The 18,767-nt window shown below is 49.9% G+C and overlaps 1 protein-coding gene across 1 annotated transcript in view; it reads right to left on the reverse strand.

The window, feature by feature from the left end:
* Window positions 1-18,767, reverse strand: part of DHX16 (DEAH-box helicase 16) — a 102,062-nt gene that overhangs the window by 63,881 nt on the left and 19,414 nt on the right. Inside the window, exons 3-13 of the mRNA XM_078641709.1 lie at window positions 16,635-16,855; window positions 15,652-15,817; window positions 15,137-15,193; window positions 14,172-14,426; window positions 12,624-12,845; window positions 7,736-7,924; window positions 4,660-4,770; window positions 3,885-4,000; window positions 3,315-3,525; window positions 2,066-2,164; window positions 1,751-1,903 (exon numbers count right to left, since the gene is read on the reverse strand). Coding sequence (XP_078497835.1) covers window positions 1,751-1,903; window positions 2,066-2,164; window positions 3,315-3,525; window positions 3,885-4,000; window positions 4,660-4,770; window positions 7,736-7,924; window positions 12,624-12,845; window positions 14,172-14,426; window positions 15,137-15,193; window positions 15,652-15,817; window positions 16,635-16,855 — 1,800 coding nt within the window. The remainder of the gene's footprint in view (window positions 1-1,750; window positions 1,904-2,065; window positions 2,165-3,314; window positions 3,526-3,884; window positions 4,001-4,659; window positions 4,771-7,735; window positions 7,925-12,623; window positions 12,846-14,171; window positions 14,427-15,136; window positions 15,194-15,651; window positions 15,818-16,634; window positions 16,856-18,767) is intronic.

The following is an 18,767-nucleotide window of genomic DNA, read 5'->3' on the forward strand; positions in this document are numbered from 1 at the left end:
GCGTGGATTCCACCCTAAATTCACCCCTTATTTGTTGCGTCTTTTTCTATCACTGGGGTAGTAAGAAAAATGTTAACTACCCTGAAAGCCTCTACTCGTAGTGTGTCATGCTGTAGATTCACTGCTCTACATGCTCCTGCTAGCAAGAATTTTGGCCTGGACGTTAATAACTTACTTTTGTTTGAAGAAGTTGTTACAACATCGTCTGCGACTCCTCCCACCAAGTAGGAGGTAGTAAAGTGGCTGCTTCACTGTCGTCTCCATTGTCCTGCTGTATTATGTCTGGCATCTGAATATGGTTGGAATCTGACCCGAAGAGGTCATCCATTGTTTGCCAGTATTGTTGTAGAAGTGTAAGCCTATGCTGTGATTGTTTCTTGTACCTACCTTCCTCAGCCAATCCTGGTGTTTCCCTCCTGAATCTCATAAGAATGGTATTAGGGTCTGTTCCCGGGGAGTGAGGGGCTGGCTTTGGTAGTGTCACCACCATTAGAGGAACCACTGGCAGAGGTTGAGTGCTGGTGCAGCTCCAGGCTGCATCGGTGGTCCGCTTTGAGGGACGACCCTTAGGGCGAAAGGCTCTGAGGGTGAACCCATCAGCTGTATCACATTATGAGCCTCAAACAGACCCATGGGTTCCAAAAAGAGCACAAGAGGGGCTGCTGCATTCCTGAAAAGCACAATGGTGAGCATGTGATGAGAAATCCACATAGACCAGAATATCTGCTGGTCCAAACTGCAGGGCCAGAGCAGGGAGTGGGGACAGTAGAAGGCCCTTGTGGGAGAAGGAGCAGGAGCCAGAGAAGGAGGTAGCAAGGCCAGCAAAGGGTCCTTGGGAGGAGTGATGCCCACCAGTTCTAGATCTGAAGAGGAGTCAGCTGGAGAAACAGGAGTGAACGCCAAAGTGCAGAGTCGTCACTTTTCATCTTCTTTCTGTGCTTCTTCCTCTTTTCTTAGAGGATGGAGGAGATTGTGACTTCAAACATGGCCACGACCGCTGTCTGGCGGATGCACGTTGCACACGCCATAAAAAGCTTGGCCTCCTGCTCCTTGAGAGCCTTAGTGTACATGAGGCAGCATTTGTCCTTTGAAGTTGAGTCTTCCTTCGGCCCAAAGCACCACAGGCAGACATCGTGGGGATTGGAGATGCAGAGCCGTCCAAAACAGGAGCGGCAAGAGTTAAAACCTGGCCTCTTAGGGTGCGACATCCATAAAGCATTGAACAATAAGGAACCTTTTGGTAAAATGATATGAAGAAACAAAGAAAAAAGTAAATTAGAGTGTAGCCCCTGATCCATATCAAGTGGCGCAGAAAAAAGGGAACAGATATCAGGACGCCGAGGTACTGCCTACATGGATCTAGGGTCTTCACATTCTCGTGACAGACATCAGCTTGGAGCTGGCGCTAGCTGCCACTGCAGGGAAGCTATTGCAAAGTTTCTGGATCCAGTCATCGGAAGATGCGGAGTCTGCAAGTAGAAGTATCCAAACCTCACATACTTCTGCTACAATTTACACATACATTTTTGCTTCAATAAGGTGGCCATTAAGTTGCTAGCCCTTCTGAGACGTAGAGTCACCTACGCAAACCTATCTAAAAAGTACCTTTACATTCTGCCTCATTAATTTTTAGACACAATCAGTGGATGCTTTTAAAAGAACAAATAACTTGACGTCTGAAGCCCCAGCTGAAACAAGAAGAAGGGAAACTTTGTTTTGCTAGGACAGCCACTGCGATTGATCGACCTACCTTCCTGGCACCTGGAGGGGTCGGCTCAAAGATCTTAGCCTGCATGTCCGAGGGCAGGTTTGCATAGATAGGCAGAACAAGGAGCTCAGCAATTTTGGATCCCAGGCGCCGGCAGCGCTCCTGCAGCATCTCACAGCAAGCCTCGATCTCTTCCTGCAGAACACAGAGATCCCTTTATTCCATTAGAAGACAGTTTGGTGTGCAGACACCTACTCTTTCTTCCAACATTTCCTCCGCCAAATTCCACCATCAACAGAAGACACGATGCACCCGTTTGTGTCTCAAACAGAACTGCACTGAAATTAGACCTCTTACCTGTCCAGTGAGGAACACAAGGACGTCTCCAGGGGACTGCGTCACGTGGATCTGGAGGACGGAGACCACACAGGCTTCCAGGTAATCAGACTCTGGAGCCTAAGGAGATAGGCAGACAACGTTAATATCCAAAAAAGACGTCCACACATGCTCACTCTAAGCCTCTTGATTTTTAAAGCTGTAAAGCTGATCTTTGAGAGTTGACCTTCGGAAGAGACAGAAGTAGAGGCCTGTGAAGAATGGAAGTCACTTCTGAAAGGAGCTCTGTAATATCACAGCTAGCAATCTGGCTTATCAGTCAGTTTCAATCATGTTCTGGGGCTTCCCAGTGCATTTCTTTACAATATACAGGCAGAGCAAGGAACATCACCCCTGCATCCCTATACTCAGTCTGCTGCCTTGGCATGCTCAGCAATCATTGCTCTCTGGTAAACACATCATTCCTACCCATCTCACTCCCATAACTACTGCCACCCACCTGATCCTCCGTGACACTTACAAATCACTTTTACGGCCTCAAACTCCCGGATGTATCTCCAGCCTTCTTCTGTCCCTGGGAATCTATATCCCTTCTATACCCTTCCTTCTACTGCCAATCTACCACCATGCTTCCTCATCCCTGGGGCACTCAACGATCACTCCTACAACCTTTTAGTCAATAATTTCCCAAATAATCTCCCAGCTTCACCAAATCCCTTCTGCACAACCAGCCTATTCCTTAAAACTTACTACCACTTGTGAGCCATCGAGAGGCCCTGTGCTGCCCCGGTCCCCAACGAGAGGCTCTGTGGGGCCCTGGTCAATATCGAGAGGCCCTGGGCTGCCCCGGTCCCCAACGAGAGTCCCTGTGGGACCCGGTCCCCAACGAGAGGCTCTGTGGGGCCCTGGTCAATAACGAGAGGCCCTGGGCTGCCCCGGTCCCCAACGAGTCCTTGTGGGACCCGGTCCCCAACGAGAGGCTCTGTGGGGCCCTGGTCAATAACGAGAGGCCCTGGGCTGCCCCGGTCCCCAACGAGAGACCCTGTGGGGCCCGGTCCCCAACGAGAGGCTCTGTGGGGCCCTGGTCAATAACGAGAGGCCCTGGGCTGCCCCGGGCTGCCTCGGTCCCCATCATGAGGCCCTGGGCTGCCCCGGTCCCCACCTAGAGGCCCTGGGCTGCCCGGTCCCCACCGAGAGGCCCTGTGCTGCCCCTGTCCCCATCGAGAGGCCCTGTGCTGTCCATACAGAGGCCCTGCCCTGCCCTGGTCACCTTTGTATAGTAGATGTCCACAGGAAAACGTCGGCCTGGGATCCGGAAGATGGGGGCGTCATCAAAGAAGGCCGAGAATCTCTCGGTGTCCAGGGTGGCGCTGGCAATGAGCACCTTCAGGTCAGGCCGGAAGCGAGCGATGTCTTTGATGAGTCCGAAGAGGATGTCAGTGTGCAGGGTGCGTTCATGGGCCTCGTCGATGATGATGACACTGAAGAAGGAAGAAGATATGAGACTGAAATCTCCCGCATTTTATTGCTTAACCAGGTCTGGAGGCACAGCGGTCTAGTGCGCCCACTCAAGGAATCTGCTCATAGCATTCAATCACAGCGAGCCCACTCAGCCATTCATCCTGCCAAATCTGAGACAAGCAGGCTCATGGACATGGGAATCAATGCCCTAACAGATGAACATGTACTTTAAAAAAGCATGTTACCTTCATGGGAACATGTGAATGTCTACTCCAATCTCGGAATACGACTTTTCACGAGAATTGTCAACTCTACCCCAGACGTCTGGAGCAGGGCAAACGTTTAACATGAAACACGTGTTCACCTGAAGCGAGCTCACCTGTATCCTGCCAGGTCAGGTTCCGTCAGAAACTCTCTCAGGAGCATGCCGTCAGTCATGTACTTTAGCACAGTCCTTTCCGAGGTGCAGTCTTCAAAGCGGATACTGTATCCAACCTGCTCCAGGGGAAAAATGAACGAGGCCATTGGTCAGGAGTTCACCAAACCCATGTGATCACTTCATGTATATACTAGATCCGCTGCGTACCTTACAAACATACGGCACCATGTATATACTGGATCCGCTGTGTTGCTTACAAACATACAGCTGTTCGAGAAATGTATCTAATTCCACAGAATTCCTGACTCCCACACTCGTTCCCACTGCTCTGCTGGGACCACAGCCTCACAGGGCCATCAGGGCTCGAAAACCCCCCAAAATGGTACTAGTCCTGCAGGACTAATACCTTAATAAATGTCCTCGACCTAACTACAACCTACTGGACCTCCGTCTCTGAATGCGGAGCAAATGTGACAAGGTAACAAGATTTAAAGGCATCTTTATTGCTCATTAACTTTGTGAGCAATAAAAATGCCTTTAAATCTTGTTATCTTGTCACATTTGCTCCGTTTTCACAGACCGAGGACAAAAGTTGGTTTGTTTTCCTACTCGCCAGAAAGGGCGAGTAGGACCTAAAAACAGCTCGACCTTGTTAAATTTAGCTCGACTATGCGAGTGGAATTTTCGAGACCTGGCCATACCCGGAGCAGACCACACCAGCACACCCCATACTTCACCAAGCACACATACCACCTCACGCATCTAGATCACGTACCTCATTCCCAAGCTTGACCCCCATTTCTTGGGAGACCCTCGAGGCAACACTCATGGCAGCCACCCGCCGGGGCTGCGTGCATCCAATCTTCACGTCCTTCTTTGTGTAACCCTAAAGCAAGAAAAGGAATTCGATTTCAGAAGGTCGCCTTTGCCAGTCCCTCTCATTGAAAAGAGGCAGAGTTCATCATGCCAAGGTAAATTTAAAGAGACCAAAACAGATAGGGAGACTCGTCGGGTCACTGGAATTATGCGATTCCGCGACCGAGTCTTCTTTCACTTAATTATGGATTTGTTGCATCTGCCACATATTTATTTTTCTGCGTACTCTGCAGATAGAAAATATAATAATTAAAAACGTTGTTTCTAACTCAAATGAATCAAAGGTTACTAAAAACACGGCAATGTGGTTTAGCGTGTAGCAGAAGGTCCTCTGCAAACGTTAACTGGTGATCTTTCGGTCGTTTTTTCTGTATTTGGTTCTTAAACTGGTACTAATGAGGTCGAATCTTTGCCAAACAGTATTACACCATCTGTAAAATGAAGTATTAAAAAATGTGCTTTATTCTGCCACATTATCTGCCTTTTATTGCTGGATAATTTAGTCAACGCTGCCACATAACTGAGTGCTCCCCTGCTGCATAATTCCAGGGCCCCGACTAGTGTGCACAAGCCACCAGCACGGTTTCGAAGGAGTCATCGTCTACTTACATTCCACAGGTTGTTGACATCTCTCTTAATGTAGGCTCCATGGGAATATACTTACAGGCAGCAAGAGGTCAAATTATTCATCAATTGTACATGCCAGGGGTCCGGTCGAGAGCCTTACACCCTCGTACATCTAAAGTGGCAGAGATGTGGCCTTACTATGCGCCGTCTTCCATTTGCACTCACTAGTTCATACAGTTATGGAGGAATCCGTGAGGCCTCAACCAAGTCCATATAGCAGTTCTGCTACTGGTCTCATACAATCACTGTGGGATTAGAGTTAGCCTTACCCTTAGCTCGTCTCATATAGTTGCATCTTCATACCAGTCCTACGTGATCAAATGAGCAGCCCCCTAAGGCTGACTCGCACGTGCACTTATCTCTTGCTAAAGACACTGCAGAATAGTCTTGCACATGAGCTTACCTCCTCGAACAAGTACTGTGCAATCGGTGTCATCTTATTTATTTATTTAGAGGTTTTATATAGCGCTGGCTGGACCCAGGGGTATCAGAGCGCTTTACATTTTTGAGACAAGAAGGTCAGTAAGACATGGGTCATACATAGCATAAATGAGTATAAACAACATATAAGTCTCCGCCTGACATATTTCAAAATGATAAATATGTGAAATAAGAACACCGAAAAGTGGGAGATGTGATAATCAAAAATAACCAGGCATACATTGAAAATTGCAGAGGAGGATAGGGAGGTTGGTGGTCAGAATTGGGTTTGTAAGGACGAGAGCTGTAGGGTCAGAAATGAGGGCAGACGGAGGACAAGGGAAGGGGGGGTGCAGGGTGGAGTGAAGGTGGTAAACAGGGAGGTGGAAGTGACGAGGAGGAAGGGCGAAGTAAGGCTGAAAAGAAGGGAGGGCGGATGCATCTGAGGTCGGATAGATGTGGCCAGTGGAAGAGAGCAGATATGGATTATGGTCCCCAATATTTATTGAGGAGATGTAGTTTGAGTTCTTTTTTGAAGCAAGGGTAGGAAGGGTTGCAACGAAAGTCAGTTGGAAGGGCATTCCAAATGCATGGAGCGTTGCCGGAAAAGGACCGAGACTGGGTGGTTTTCTTTTTTAGAAGGGGGGGGATAAGAAGGAGGGTGTTTGTGCTTCTCAGGGAACGGGAGCAACCGGCTTTAGTGAGTTTGTTAGCGAGGTAGGTCGGTGTATTCTGATGGAGAATTTTGTGTGTAATGCAGGCTGTTTTGTACGTGGATCTACCTTTAATGGGGAGCCATTTAAGGGTTTTAAGGGTATCTTTCCTGAGTCCGTCTCACATGGTTCCAGACTCCTAGTTACTAGGTAATGGTATGCATGACTAGCTACCAGCCTTTTTTATTGATACAGCATCTAAACTTTTTCCCTATGAATAAAGTTGGTTAAGGGAACTAGTTGCTGTGTGTTTTATGCACTTTTTTATGTTGTATGTTTGTCACTAGCAGACTGTTTCTGCTTTTCACATTTTGTCACATATTTGTGTTGTTTGTGTTTGGACACTTTCCATTTTGTCTTTGAGAATGAAGTTACTACCGATGATGAGACAGGGGCTTGTCTGGAAATTACATACCAGTTACCCCGTTGGTGGTGTTTCCGTGAGGTGTCTCTTGGTTTTCACACATTTTTCACAGGAGAATGTGATCCCACACCTTGAGGCTGGATTTTGGTGATAGACCTAGTTGGGTCATACGATTGGGTGTTCTGTGTTTCTGCCAAGGAAATTTGGTTTTTAGGAATCTGGGCGCAGAGCAGTAAAATTACCCCCACAATTTTTGTGTGGTTCTGGAGTAGTTATCAGTACGAAATGACTGTTCTTCCTCCCTACTGACTTCTGTTGACGCCCCTGGACAGGGTCTTGTTGATTGTTCTATAACTTTTGAGTGGAGGACGACCCGGTCTGTTTTTCCCTCTGGGCTCCAATTGTGGTTTTCCTGGTTACAGGTGACATATGCTTACCTCCTTGTACAGGTACTGTGTGACCTGTGTGGTCTTTTGTGTGCCTGTCTCAAATAGTTAGACCCTCATAGTTACATGTGACATGTACCTATTGTTTCGAACAGGTATTGTGCGATTGTTGTCGACTTCCCTTAGCCCGTCTCACATGGTTACAGCCTCCTGGTTATGCGTGACAAGTGCTTACCTCCTCATACAGGTACTGTGGGATCTGTGTTGTCTTCCCTTAGCCCCTCTCTCATGGTTACACGGGACATGCTTACCTCCTCATACAGGTACTGTGGGATCTGTGTAGTCTTCCCTTAGCCCCTCTCTCATGGTTACAGGGGACATGCTTACCTCCTCATACTGGTACTGTGGGATCTGGGTCGTCTTGCCTGAGCCCCTCTCTCATGGTTACACGCGACACATGCTTACCTCCTCAAACAGGTACTGTGGAATCTGGGTCGTCTTTCCTGAGCCCGTCTCCCCCTCAATGATCAGGATCTGGTGCTCAGCAATGGCGGCGAGGAGGTCGCTGCGGTAAGGGAACACAGGCAGGCTGCGGCGCACCTCCTGGATAGACAGTTTCACTTTCTCCGCCTCGGACATCTGCGGACCATCCTCCTGCAATCAATGTCAAAGCTGGGTCAGGCTTGAGATGAGGACACAAATCTAACTTTCACAACTGGGCCAAAGCAGAGAGCTGAACGAACACACCATCATAAGATCACGGCATTCAAAACTGGGCTCATGTCTGTTGCTCCCCTCCTACAACCCCACCAACCCCCATTCACCATTATCCAGATGTAAGGTGCCAGCATGGTCCTGCCTCGTCCACGGGAGATACATACTGCAAAGTATACACAACCCTCCCCTCTCCTTTCCTTTCCATAGCCGCAATGGACCACTGGTCAGCATCTTACAGGGCCGCCGCTCATACCGTGGGTTACAACGAATTATCAGATCATCCACAGGACAATCTAACCCCAAATCATGCAAGAATTAGCAAGATATGGAGCCCTTTCATGACTCCACATCAATTGGGCAAAATCAGAACTTTCACCACTGACAGATGCCGCTCAATTACCACCTGCAGACTTCCTCCTCCGATGGGGTGAAGATAGCAGCAAATACCTTGGCGTTCATATTCATAGAAGCAGAGATCAGATCCTACAAAGCAATCACGGCCCGGCTATGGCCTCCCTCACGTCACAAGTGGATAGATGGATCAGACTCCCCCTCTCACTGGCGGTACGAGTGCTACAATTAAAATGGCTTTAAAAAAAGAGAGACCCGCACTACGCAGTATTTCAAGAAGTCTTATTCTAGTTGAAATGATAAACAAAACCTAATATGTTTATCTCGGCGATTAGTTGCGCCTTTTATTCATACTTTTTTTTAGAAAGAAAGATACTGTTTTTTAGCAAGAGAAGACAATATTCTTCACATACATAGCCAAACAATCCTGTTGTCTTAGTTATACAAAAACATATATACAAAAAATGAAAACATACAGTTATTACAAATCATTGCATTCTACAAGACATTACATTCGAAAAGAAACAGGTGAGAGATGTCAAATTCTTTCAAATAACATCATCAAAGTACTAAAAATGAAGTACAGTTCATTCCTAAATACTAAAGTGTCATCAATAAATAAGGCTTAATCCCCTTTATCAAAAGCGTTTTCAAAGGATAGGACTTAATCCCATTTGGCAAATGGGATTAAGTCCTATCCTTTGAAAACGCTTTTGATAAAGGGGATTAAGCCTTATTCTTTGAAAACACTTTTGACATCTATCCCATACTAAGTATCTACATTTATTGATGACACTTTAGTGTCACTGGGCACTGGGTCAACGCAGGGGCTGCAGTGGCACTGGGTCAACGCAGGGGCTGCAGTGGCACTGGGTCAACGCAGGGGCTGCAGTGGCACTGGGTCAACGCAGGGGCTGCAGTGGCACTGGGTCAACGCAGGGGCTGCAGTGGCACTGGGTCAACGCAGGGGCTGTAGAGTGGCACTGGGTCAATGCAGGGGCTGCAGAGTGGCACTGGGTCAACGCAGGGGCTCTAGAGTGGCACTGGGTCAACGGAGGGGCTCTAGAGTGGCACTGGGTCAACGCAGGGGCTGCAGTGGCACTGGGTCAACGCAGGGGCTCTAGAGTGGCACTGGGTCAACGCAGGGGCTGCAGAGTGGCACTGGGTCAACGCTGGGGCTGTAGAGTGGCACTGGGTCAATGCAGGGGCTGTAGAGTGGCACTGGGTCAACGCAGGGGCTGCAGAGTGGCACTGGGTCAACGCAAGGGCTGCAGAGAGGCACTGGGTCAACGCAGGGGCTGCAGTGGCACTGGGTCAACGCAGGGGCTGCAGTGGCACTGGGTCAACGCAGGGGCTGCAGTGGCACTGGGTCAACGCAGGGGCTGCAGTGGCACTGGGTCAACGCAGGGGCTGCAGTGGCACTGGGTCAACGCAGGGGCTGCAGTGGCACTGGGTCAACGCAGGGGCTGCAGTGGCACTGGGTCAACGCAGGGGCTGCAGTGGCACTGGGTCAACGCAGGGGCTGCAGTGGCACTGGGTCAACGCAGGGGCTGTAGAGTGGCACTGGGTCAATGCAGGGGCTGCAGAGTGGCACTGGGTCAATGCAGGGGCTCTAGAGTGGCACTGGGTCAATGCAGGGGCTGCAGAGTGGCACTGGGTCAACACTGGAGCTGCAGAGTGGCACTGGGTCAACACTGGAGCTGCAGAGTGGCACAGGGTCAACGCAGGGGCTGCAGAGTGGCACTGGGTCAACGCTGGGGCTGTAGAGTGGCACTGGGTCAATGCAGGGGCTGTAGAGTGGCACTGGGTCAACGCAGGGGCTGCAGAGTGGCACTGGGTCAACGCTGGGGCTGCAGAGTGGCACTGGGTCAACGCAAGGGCTGCAGAGTGGCACTGGGTCAACGCAGGAGCTGCAGAGTGGCACTGGGTCAACACTGGAGCTGCAGAGTGGCACTGGGTCAACACTGGAGCTGCAGAGTGGCACAGGGTCAACGCAGGGGCTGCAGAGTGGCACTGGGTCAACGCAGGGGCTGCAGAGTGGCACTGGGTCAACGCAGGGGCTGCAGAGTGGCACTGGGTCAACGCAGGGGCTGCAGAGTGGCACTGGGTCAACGCAGGGGCTGCAGTGGCACTGGGTCAACGCAGGGGCTGCAGTGGCACTGGGTCAACGCAGGGGCTGCAGTGGCACTGGGTCAACGCAGGGGCTGAAGAGTGGCACTGGGTCAACGCAGGGGCTGCAGAGTGGCACTGGGTCAATGCAGGGGCTCTAGAGTGGCACTGGGTCAATGCAGGGGCTGCAGAGTGGCACTGGGTCAACGCAGGGGCTCTAGAGTGGCACTGGGTCAACGCAGGGGCTGCAGAGTGGCACTGGGTCAACGCTGGGGCTGTAGAGTGGCACTGGGTCAACGCAGGGGCTGCAGAGTGGCACTGGGTCAACGCAAGGGCTGCAGAGTGGCACTGGGTCAACGCAGGGGCTGCAGAGTGGCACTGGGTCAACGCAGGGGCTGCAGAGTGGCACTGGGTCAACGCAGGGGCTGCAGAGTGGCACTGGGTCAACGCAGGGGCTGCAGAGTGGCACTGGGTCAACGCAGGGGCTGCAGAGTGGCACTGGGTCAACGCAGGGGCTGCAGAGTGGCACTGGGTCAACGCAGGGGCTGCAGAGTGGCACTGGGTCAACGCAGGGCCTGCAGAGTGGCACTGGTCAACGCAGGGGCTGCAGTGGCACTGGGTCAACGCAGGGGCTGCAGAGTGGCACTGGGTCAACGCAGGGGCTGCAGAGTGGCACTGGGTCAACGCAGGGGCTGCAGAGTGGCACTGGGTCAACGCAGGGGCTGTAAAGAGGCACTGGGTCAACGCAGGAGCTGTAAAGAGGCACTGGGTCAACGCAGGGGCTGCAGAGTGGCACTGGTCAACGCAGGGGCTGTAAAGAGGCACTGGGTCAACGCAGGAGCTGTAAAGAGGCACTGGGTCAACGCAGGAGCTGTAAAGAGGCACTGGGTCAACGCAGGGGCTGCAGAGTGGCACTGGTCAACGCAGGGGCTGCAGAGTGGCACTGGGTCAACGCAGGGGCTGCAGAGTGGCACTGGGTCAACGCAGGGGCTGTAGAGTGGCACTGGGTCAACGCAGGGGCTGCAGAGTGGCACTGGGTCAACGCAGGGGCTGCAGAGTGACACTGGGTCAACGCAGGGGCTGCAGAGTGGCACTGGGTCAACGCAGGAGCTGCAGAGTGGCACTGGGTCAACACTGGAGCTGCAGAGTGGCACTGGGTCAACACTGGAGCTGCAGAGTGGCACAGGGTCAACGCAGGGGCTGCAGAGTGGCACTGGGTCAACGCAGGGGCTGCAGAGTGGCACTGGGTCAACGCAGGGGCTGCAGAGTGGCACTGGGTCAACGCAGGGGCTGCAGAGTGGCACTGGGTCAACGCAGGGGCTGCAGAGTGGCACTGGGTCAACGCAGGGGCTGCAGAGTGGCACTGGGTCAACGCAGGGGCTGCAGAGTGGCACTGGGTCAACGCAGGGGCTGCAGAGTGGCACTGGGTCAACGCAGGGGCTGCAGAGTGGCACTGGGTCAATGCTGGAGCTGCAGAGTGGCACTGGGTCAACGCAGGGGCTCTAGAGCGGCACTGGGTCAACGCAGGGGCTGCAGAGTGGCACTGGGTCAATGCAGGGGCTCTAGAGTGGCACTGGGTCAACGCTGGGGCTGCAGAGTGGCACTGGGTCAAAGCACGGGCTGTATATTAGCACTGGGTCAATGCTTTCAGACAATATTTTATATTTTACACTGTCGCCGGAGAGAAGACCACCAAACAAAGTTTTATTTAAAAAAATAAAAAGACAAAACAAGCACTAACAAAGCTAAAAGGCTGTCCGCGAACATCAGAGCCATTGGCCTTCCCAATGCTTTTATCTTTAATGGTGCATTCATGAGCGGGCAGCCATGGTGTAACCACGATTATCCTTTCTATTTTACTAAGCACATGACTTTGCTGCTAGTCAGGAAGGTTGATCAGTAGCATAAGAGGAGAACTGAGAAAACATGATCTATAGGGGCTCTTCCTCTGGAGGACCAGTGGGAAGGCACGTTTGCCCCACAGAACAGAATAAACTGGGAGGCCAAAGGTCACTGCAGTGCACTGTGGGTTGACGTCTGGTGTAAGACAGTAGATTTCACAGTTTTACGAAGAGTTCGGGCCTATATGTTTATTCTTAAAGCAGGAGATTAAAACAAGTGCTAACTGTTTTAGAAGTAGGTTTAATGCTCACAAGTCTCTCACTCTCAGACTCACCTTCTCTACGGTTCCCTTCATCCTCACCGCGCTGACAAATTGAATCATTTCGTCGTCCTCCATCACATACTCGTATTCCTTCTGCTTGTTGCGCTCATGCGCATCCTTGGCCCCAAAGCGCAGTGACGCCGCACCCATGTGGTCCTCCTCCCAGCGCTTCTGCTCATCTCGGGGCGCAAACTTATCCTCGGTCTGGGGCTCCTCGTAGCGATCAGGGATTTGCTGCCGGAGACAGTGAGAGAAGACAAGTCAGAGGAGCAGAAAGATGCTGAAAACGCATAAACAGAGTGTGCACTGGGAAAGAGGCAAAAAAAAATATATATATTATTTGAGCAGAAAGACTCATGGTGGGAGAGAGCCAAAGGAGAAATAAATGAGAAATAGACAAGCAAGGAAAATAAGAAAATAGAAAAAAAACAGGAAAAAAGAAAGGGAAACAAGAGTGAAATAGAAGTGGAGACAAAGCACAAAAAAATGCAGCAAGAGGTCAGGAGTATCTTCGGTGTAATAGTAGGTCTCCTCCTTGAGAATCTCCATTATAATGATAAGCAGTGAATTGTTTTGCCCACAAGCAGGATCCCAGAGCACTTTTTAAAATAAAAAATGCTATTTTTTTTTAAAAGCCATTTAAAAAAAAAAACTAAGTATTTTTAAAAGCCTATACAAGACAATATGGGTAAAGTTTCACCTATTTTCTTTGAAAAATACACACATTTTAAATGTGGAAAAAGAGTCACTATAAATAACACAGTGAAAAGAAAACTATTTGGTGAGGGACTTGCCCTCGGTTCCACCACCATCCTTGAACTGGCTCCACTGCCAGGGCAGGACACTATTTCTTGATGAAGCTGTAGTAGCTTACCCGGCCTCTCAGTTTCAGCCTCTGAGGCTACACTGTCCCTTTCTTCTACCATCTTCCTTCAAAAAATGTTTAGTGAAAGGGTTTTCCGGTCTCTGTGTTCTCTGTAGTGACTCCTCCTCTGCCTATAAAATTGTTTTTTTCCAACAAACATAGCCAAATATTAGACAATATTATCTTATTATAAGCTGTTAAGAATATTTTGCTGCGATAAAATTTGACTTTAAAAAAAAAAATAACTATTATGTATTTATTTTTGTAAAAAGTGCTCCAGGATCCTGCATCTGGGCGGGAGAACTCAGTGCTCATGAATAATAATGGAGATCTCCTGGAGAAGAAGAGATAAATGAAGGACTTAAATGTGAAGAAAATAAAAAGGAAATGGAAAGGAAAATAAGGACAAAAAGCAAACACGATCTAGATTATAGCCTGAAAAGAAAAAGCTGGGGGGAGAGCTCGGAGAACAAGGTGGAAAGATAAGGTGGAAGACCACAGGCAGGAGGGAGAGCTCGGAGAACAAGGTGGAAAGATAAGGTGGAAGACCACAGGCAAGAGGGAGAGCTCTGAGAACAAGGTGGAAAGATAAGGTGGAAAGATAAGGAGGAAGAACACAAGCAGGTGCAGGAGAACAAAGGGACTAGACCCCTTCAGGCCCCATGCCTCAGAGATGCAAACACTACCGCTCTTACCTTCTTGCGGGTCTCCTCAGGCATAAAGTAGCGGTTGCTTTTCTCAATCTTTTCCTGGTTGCCCGCCTTCTTGTAATCGCGGGCCAAATCGCGCACTTGGCGCTTGTACTCCAGTTCTTTCTTCTCCTGTTCCGTCAGCTCATGCTCTGCGAAGAGGTACTCCTCGTCCGCGATCTCTGCCTCCAGATCTTCCAGCTTGTCTGTCTCACGCTTATTCAGATATTCCCGTCGTGACTTTTTACGGAGCTCTGGCACCTGCATGGGGTAAAAAGGAGCAGATAACTCACCAGACCCCATGACAGTAACAAACAAACCCTTTGAACCAGCTGCACCCAATCTAGAGCACTTGCAAGACCTTCTCCCCAGATATTAGGGCAGTTACGGGGGCTCTGTGCAGTTGATGTTTTGGTATACCATATAAAGAGCCAGCTTCGTACAGATTACAGTTACAATGCCGCAGCCGTGGGTAACACTGCACTAATGAGAAGTGCCAACGGCTTCTTCCCAAGTTTTGACTCTCTGGGGGTAGTGAAGTGGAACCGTTAAGGGTTAATCTAGGCGGTCGTTCTCAGTTTCTTAGAAAGACAGAGTACAACAGTCAAATAACCAAGAAGGTCAATGTCCAGACAGAGCCTGAACTAGGAGAACATACAAGTAAATAAAGCTGCAAAATGAAGATCACCCACTCAAACTTCAGAGTATTCTAGCACAATCTGGGGTGAGCCTCCACCCCCAAATGAGGTTTCACCCCTGTTAATGGCAGGAACATAATGTGCAACAGACGAGGAGCTGCTCTTTGGTTTACTGACATAGTATATAGCTAGCAGCACTACACCTCTGGACAGAAGTCCCTCCGCTCTGTGCAGACCACCCACCAAACAAAACTGCTGCAAGCACCAGACAGACCAGAACCACAGCAAATAAAGAAGGGACAGACACGGGGTGCCACGCGGCCAAAGGTTTACCATTTTCTTGCGATCTTCTTCAGCCAGTTTCAGCCGCTTCTGAGATTCTTCGTAGGCCTGGGCAGGAGAAGCAAATGTTGTGGTCAGTGTATCAGAGCTGATGACACAGTCATGGAATCAGTACACATTAACAAGAGAGACCCAAGTGATCAGAGCAATACATAAGGGAGGGTGGTCTTGTATAGTTTCACCCCTTAGCCACTCATAACGGCAAACTCCTAATCTATTTCTTTCCTCCAGGTTAATCTTTTTCTTCCCTACGCCTTCTGTGCTTTTTCACGTTCCCTACCACACCCAGTCTGGCCTGCGCTGCTCTGTCAGCTCGTCTCTCGAATGATGACCACCACCCACAGACCATGTACCGAAGACGTTTCTGTGGACGGTCCTCCCCACATCACTTTCTAAATTAGCAGTGTTTTATGCACTCAAACCATTTATGGCCTTGTCTGTTGCTAATCCCTCTCCTCCCAAACACTCCTAAATTCAATCTCCACTTCCCCTTCACCCATCTGCACCTTTTTGTCTGAGCGCTCCACAATGTTGCGCGTTTTCTCCTTGTCTTTCTTCTTGATCCGCTCGGCGAAGGCGTCGCGCTCCTCCAGGTCTCGAAGACGCTCACGATCCTCCTTCTCCCACTCATCCTCAGAGTCCACCTGTATAGGCGGCGGTGACCGACTGCTCCTGAGGGTGGAGGGGTAAACAGGGCATTAGAAGTGGGAATACCTGGGTACTGTGAGACTACAGAGACCAGAAAAGGGACCTATTCCAAAAGGTGCCACGAGGGGCGTAGAGCGCCAGCTCACACAAGACTTCACAACAAGGATTCCATATGACCACAGAAGGTGTAGCTGTTCCCACAGCACACAGACCCTTAAAGAATGGCTGCGATACAGAGTGCAACTTCACCTGCTCGTGTACCCAGGGGTCCTGCTCCCAAGCACAGATGTATTCTCCAGTGACCCCTGTGATGTGAAGAGGTTTTTATGCCTCTGCACAGTGCCACAAATAAAAGCATAAGAAAGGCAACCCTACTCAATAGGAACCAGGGCATTTAACATTAACAAAAAGCATCGGCTCCTATTGGAAAACATTTGTATAGCTTAAAGATTACAGGCACAATGGCATAGTACGACTGGAGTAGGATGCTGACAGAGTAAGCCAGTGGAAAAGACAAAACACTATTTTGCAAACAAACGTATAGTCTGTATTTAAACATAAAGGCAGGCAGTGCAAGGTGTCCCAAGTGAACGGAACCAACGTAACACAGAGGAGACAGAACTGCCATTTTTTTATGATCTCAAATAATAGCATGCACACTTACTACTTTGGTTAAATGTCATTCATGATGCATTCTCCTCTTCCTTACTTAGCATTGAGATTATCCCCACCTCGCGTTCCCCATTTCATTTTTCTTGAAGGATACACTAAATTGTTAATTCTCTCACATCTCACGGGGAGCACATATGTGTCTCTGCTTGAAGAGGAATGTAAGACTTACTCCTTTGTTTCCGCCTCACTCTCTGACGACGCCTCCTTCCTCTTCCTCAGTTGTTTGCGCTGCTTCTTCTCGGCCCGCCGCTTACGTTTGCGCTCAGCAGTCTCGCCCTCGCTCTCTTCGCTGTCTTCAAGCAATGAATACGTGCGGTTCTTCTGTTGAATGGCCAATGCCTCCCTCTCTGCGGCCCGGGCTGGGCGCTCCACCACCTGCTTCCGTGGAATCTACAAAGAGATGCAGAGGGGCTCAGACAGAGGGTGAGCTGGCAAAGAAGTCGAACATCCACCGATCGCACAGCAAGAAATGTACGGCCTGTAGGCAACTTTAGAAGGGGACACTGCATGCCCAGTTTGTCGCTCTAGAAGCAGAGAGCGTATGTGTACCCTACAATTCAATAATGAATGCCATATTTGGAGATCTGGGTGGATAATACATGGCCCTCATGAGCTCCTGTCTCTCATAAGAAGAGGGGGATCAGAAGAGCTTGTAGGTCAGGCATGCATACTCACAAAAGCAGATTCCATCAACACAAAAGTATGCAGCTCCTAAGAAGAGGAAGGGAGCACAGGTCCCAGGTAAATGTCAAAGGAACCAGAGGAGGTGGAGACAGTTCCTCTAGACTGGAGGGAAGGAGGCACAGGCTAATCTGAGGTGTAAGGAGGGGGCAGGCAAAACTGAGGCATAAATCAGACTGGAGTGTAATGAGGCAGAGGTTAATCTGAGGTGTGAGGGAAGGACAGGTGAACCCAAGGTGTGAGGGAGTCACAACCCAGACTGGAGTGAAGGAGGCACAGGCTAAACTGAGGTGTAAGGAGGGGGCAGGCAGAACTGGATTAGAAGAGGATAACGAATAGAGGCTATTCTGGGGCCTATGGAGGGGAACAATCCAGATGCCATATGGGAGAGACACATGCGCAGACCCAGAAGGTGCTGTGGGATGGAGGGCCCTGCTGCGCTGCAACGAGGCCCGTAGACATACCAAGAGGAACTTTTTACAGGAATGTTTTATTATTGTCACCACTTCATATGCTGGTTTAATGGTGCCCACTTCATATACTGGTATATTGATCCCACTTCATATACTGGTATATTGATCCCACTTCATATACTGGTATATTGATCCCACTTCATAAACTTGCACAGTGAAACCTACTTTATATACTAGTATGTTGGTGCCCACTTCATATACTGGTATATTGGTGCCCACTATAATTAGTGGTATGTTGGTGCCCACTTCATATACTGGTATATTGGTGCCCACTATAATTAGTGGTATGTTGGTGCCCACTTCATATACTGGTATATTGGTGCCCACTATAATTAGTGGTATGTTGGTGCCCACTTCATATACTGGTATATTGGTGCCCACTATAATTAGTGGTATGTTGGTGCCCACTTCATATACTGGTGTATTGGTGCCCACTTCATATACTGGTATATTGGTGCCCACTTCATATACTGGTATATTGGAGCCCACTTCATATGCGCACATATTTAACCCTTAGTGGACTTGCTTCCTTCACAGCGCAGCTCCGTCCGGTAGCTGCTGCTGCCCCGGAGGTCTGGAGTTCGAGGCCCTTCTCTCCGGCAGGCCGCTGCCTGTGCCTCATCCCTGGTGGTCTAGTAGCAGAGCGCCACTGCTCTGCTGCTGGACTACCCTTCTGCCTCTCGTTTTCTGCTTTTCTCTTTCTATTTTCCTTCTGCTTTTGCCTTTTTTTGGTTTTATTTCCTTTTTCTGTTTCTTGCTTCTTTTTCGGCCCTGCTTCTGCGATCCCTTGTGGCCCCACTCCCACAGTGACCCTTCCCGCTACCACGTTTTCTCAACTTCCAGCTGTCCAGCACCCCCAGCAGTACTACTTAATGGCGGCCGAGCCGAAGGCGTGCCAAAGGCAAGCCAGTCTGCACCTGGACGACACCCAGCGCCAGGGACCCTGCCTCTAGGACCTTCCACCACGACGCAAGCACCCTTCTCACCCTCAACTCACGACGCCACGCCGCCTGCCAGCTCGCATAGCCGAAGGAGACCCATGGACCATTTGCCTGCCGGAACTGCAGCCACACTTTCACCCACCCCAACACAGCAGCTTCTCCTGCCGCCCAGCCGACCAACAGCACACCTGACCGGCTTAACTGCAT

The sequence above is a fragment of the Lissotriton helveticus genome, chromosome 5_1, assembly GCF_964261635.1.
Source record: "Lissotriton helveticus chromosome 5_1, aLisHel1.1, whole genome shotgun sequence".
Lineage (NCBI taxonomy): Eukaryota > Metazoa > Chordata > Amphibia > Caudata > Salamandridae > Lissotriton > Lissotriton helveticus.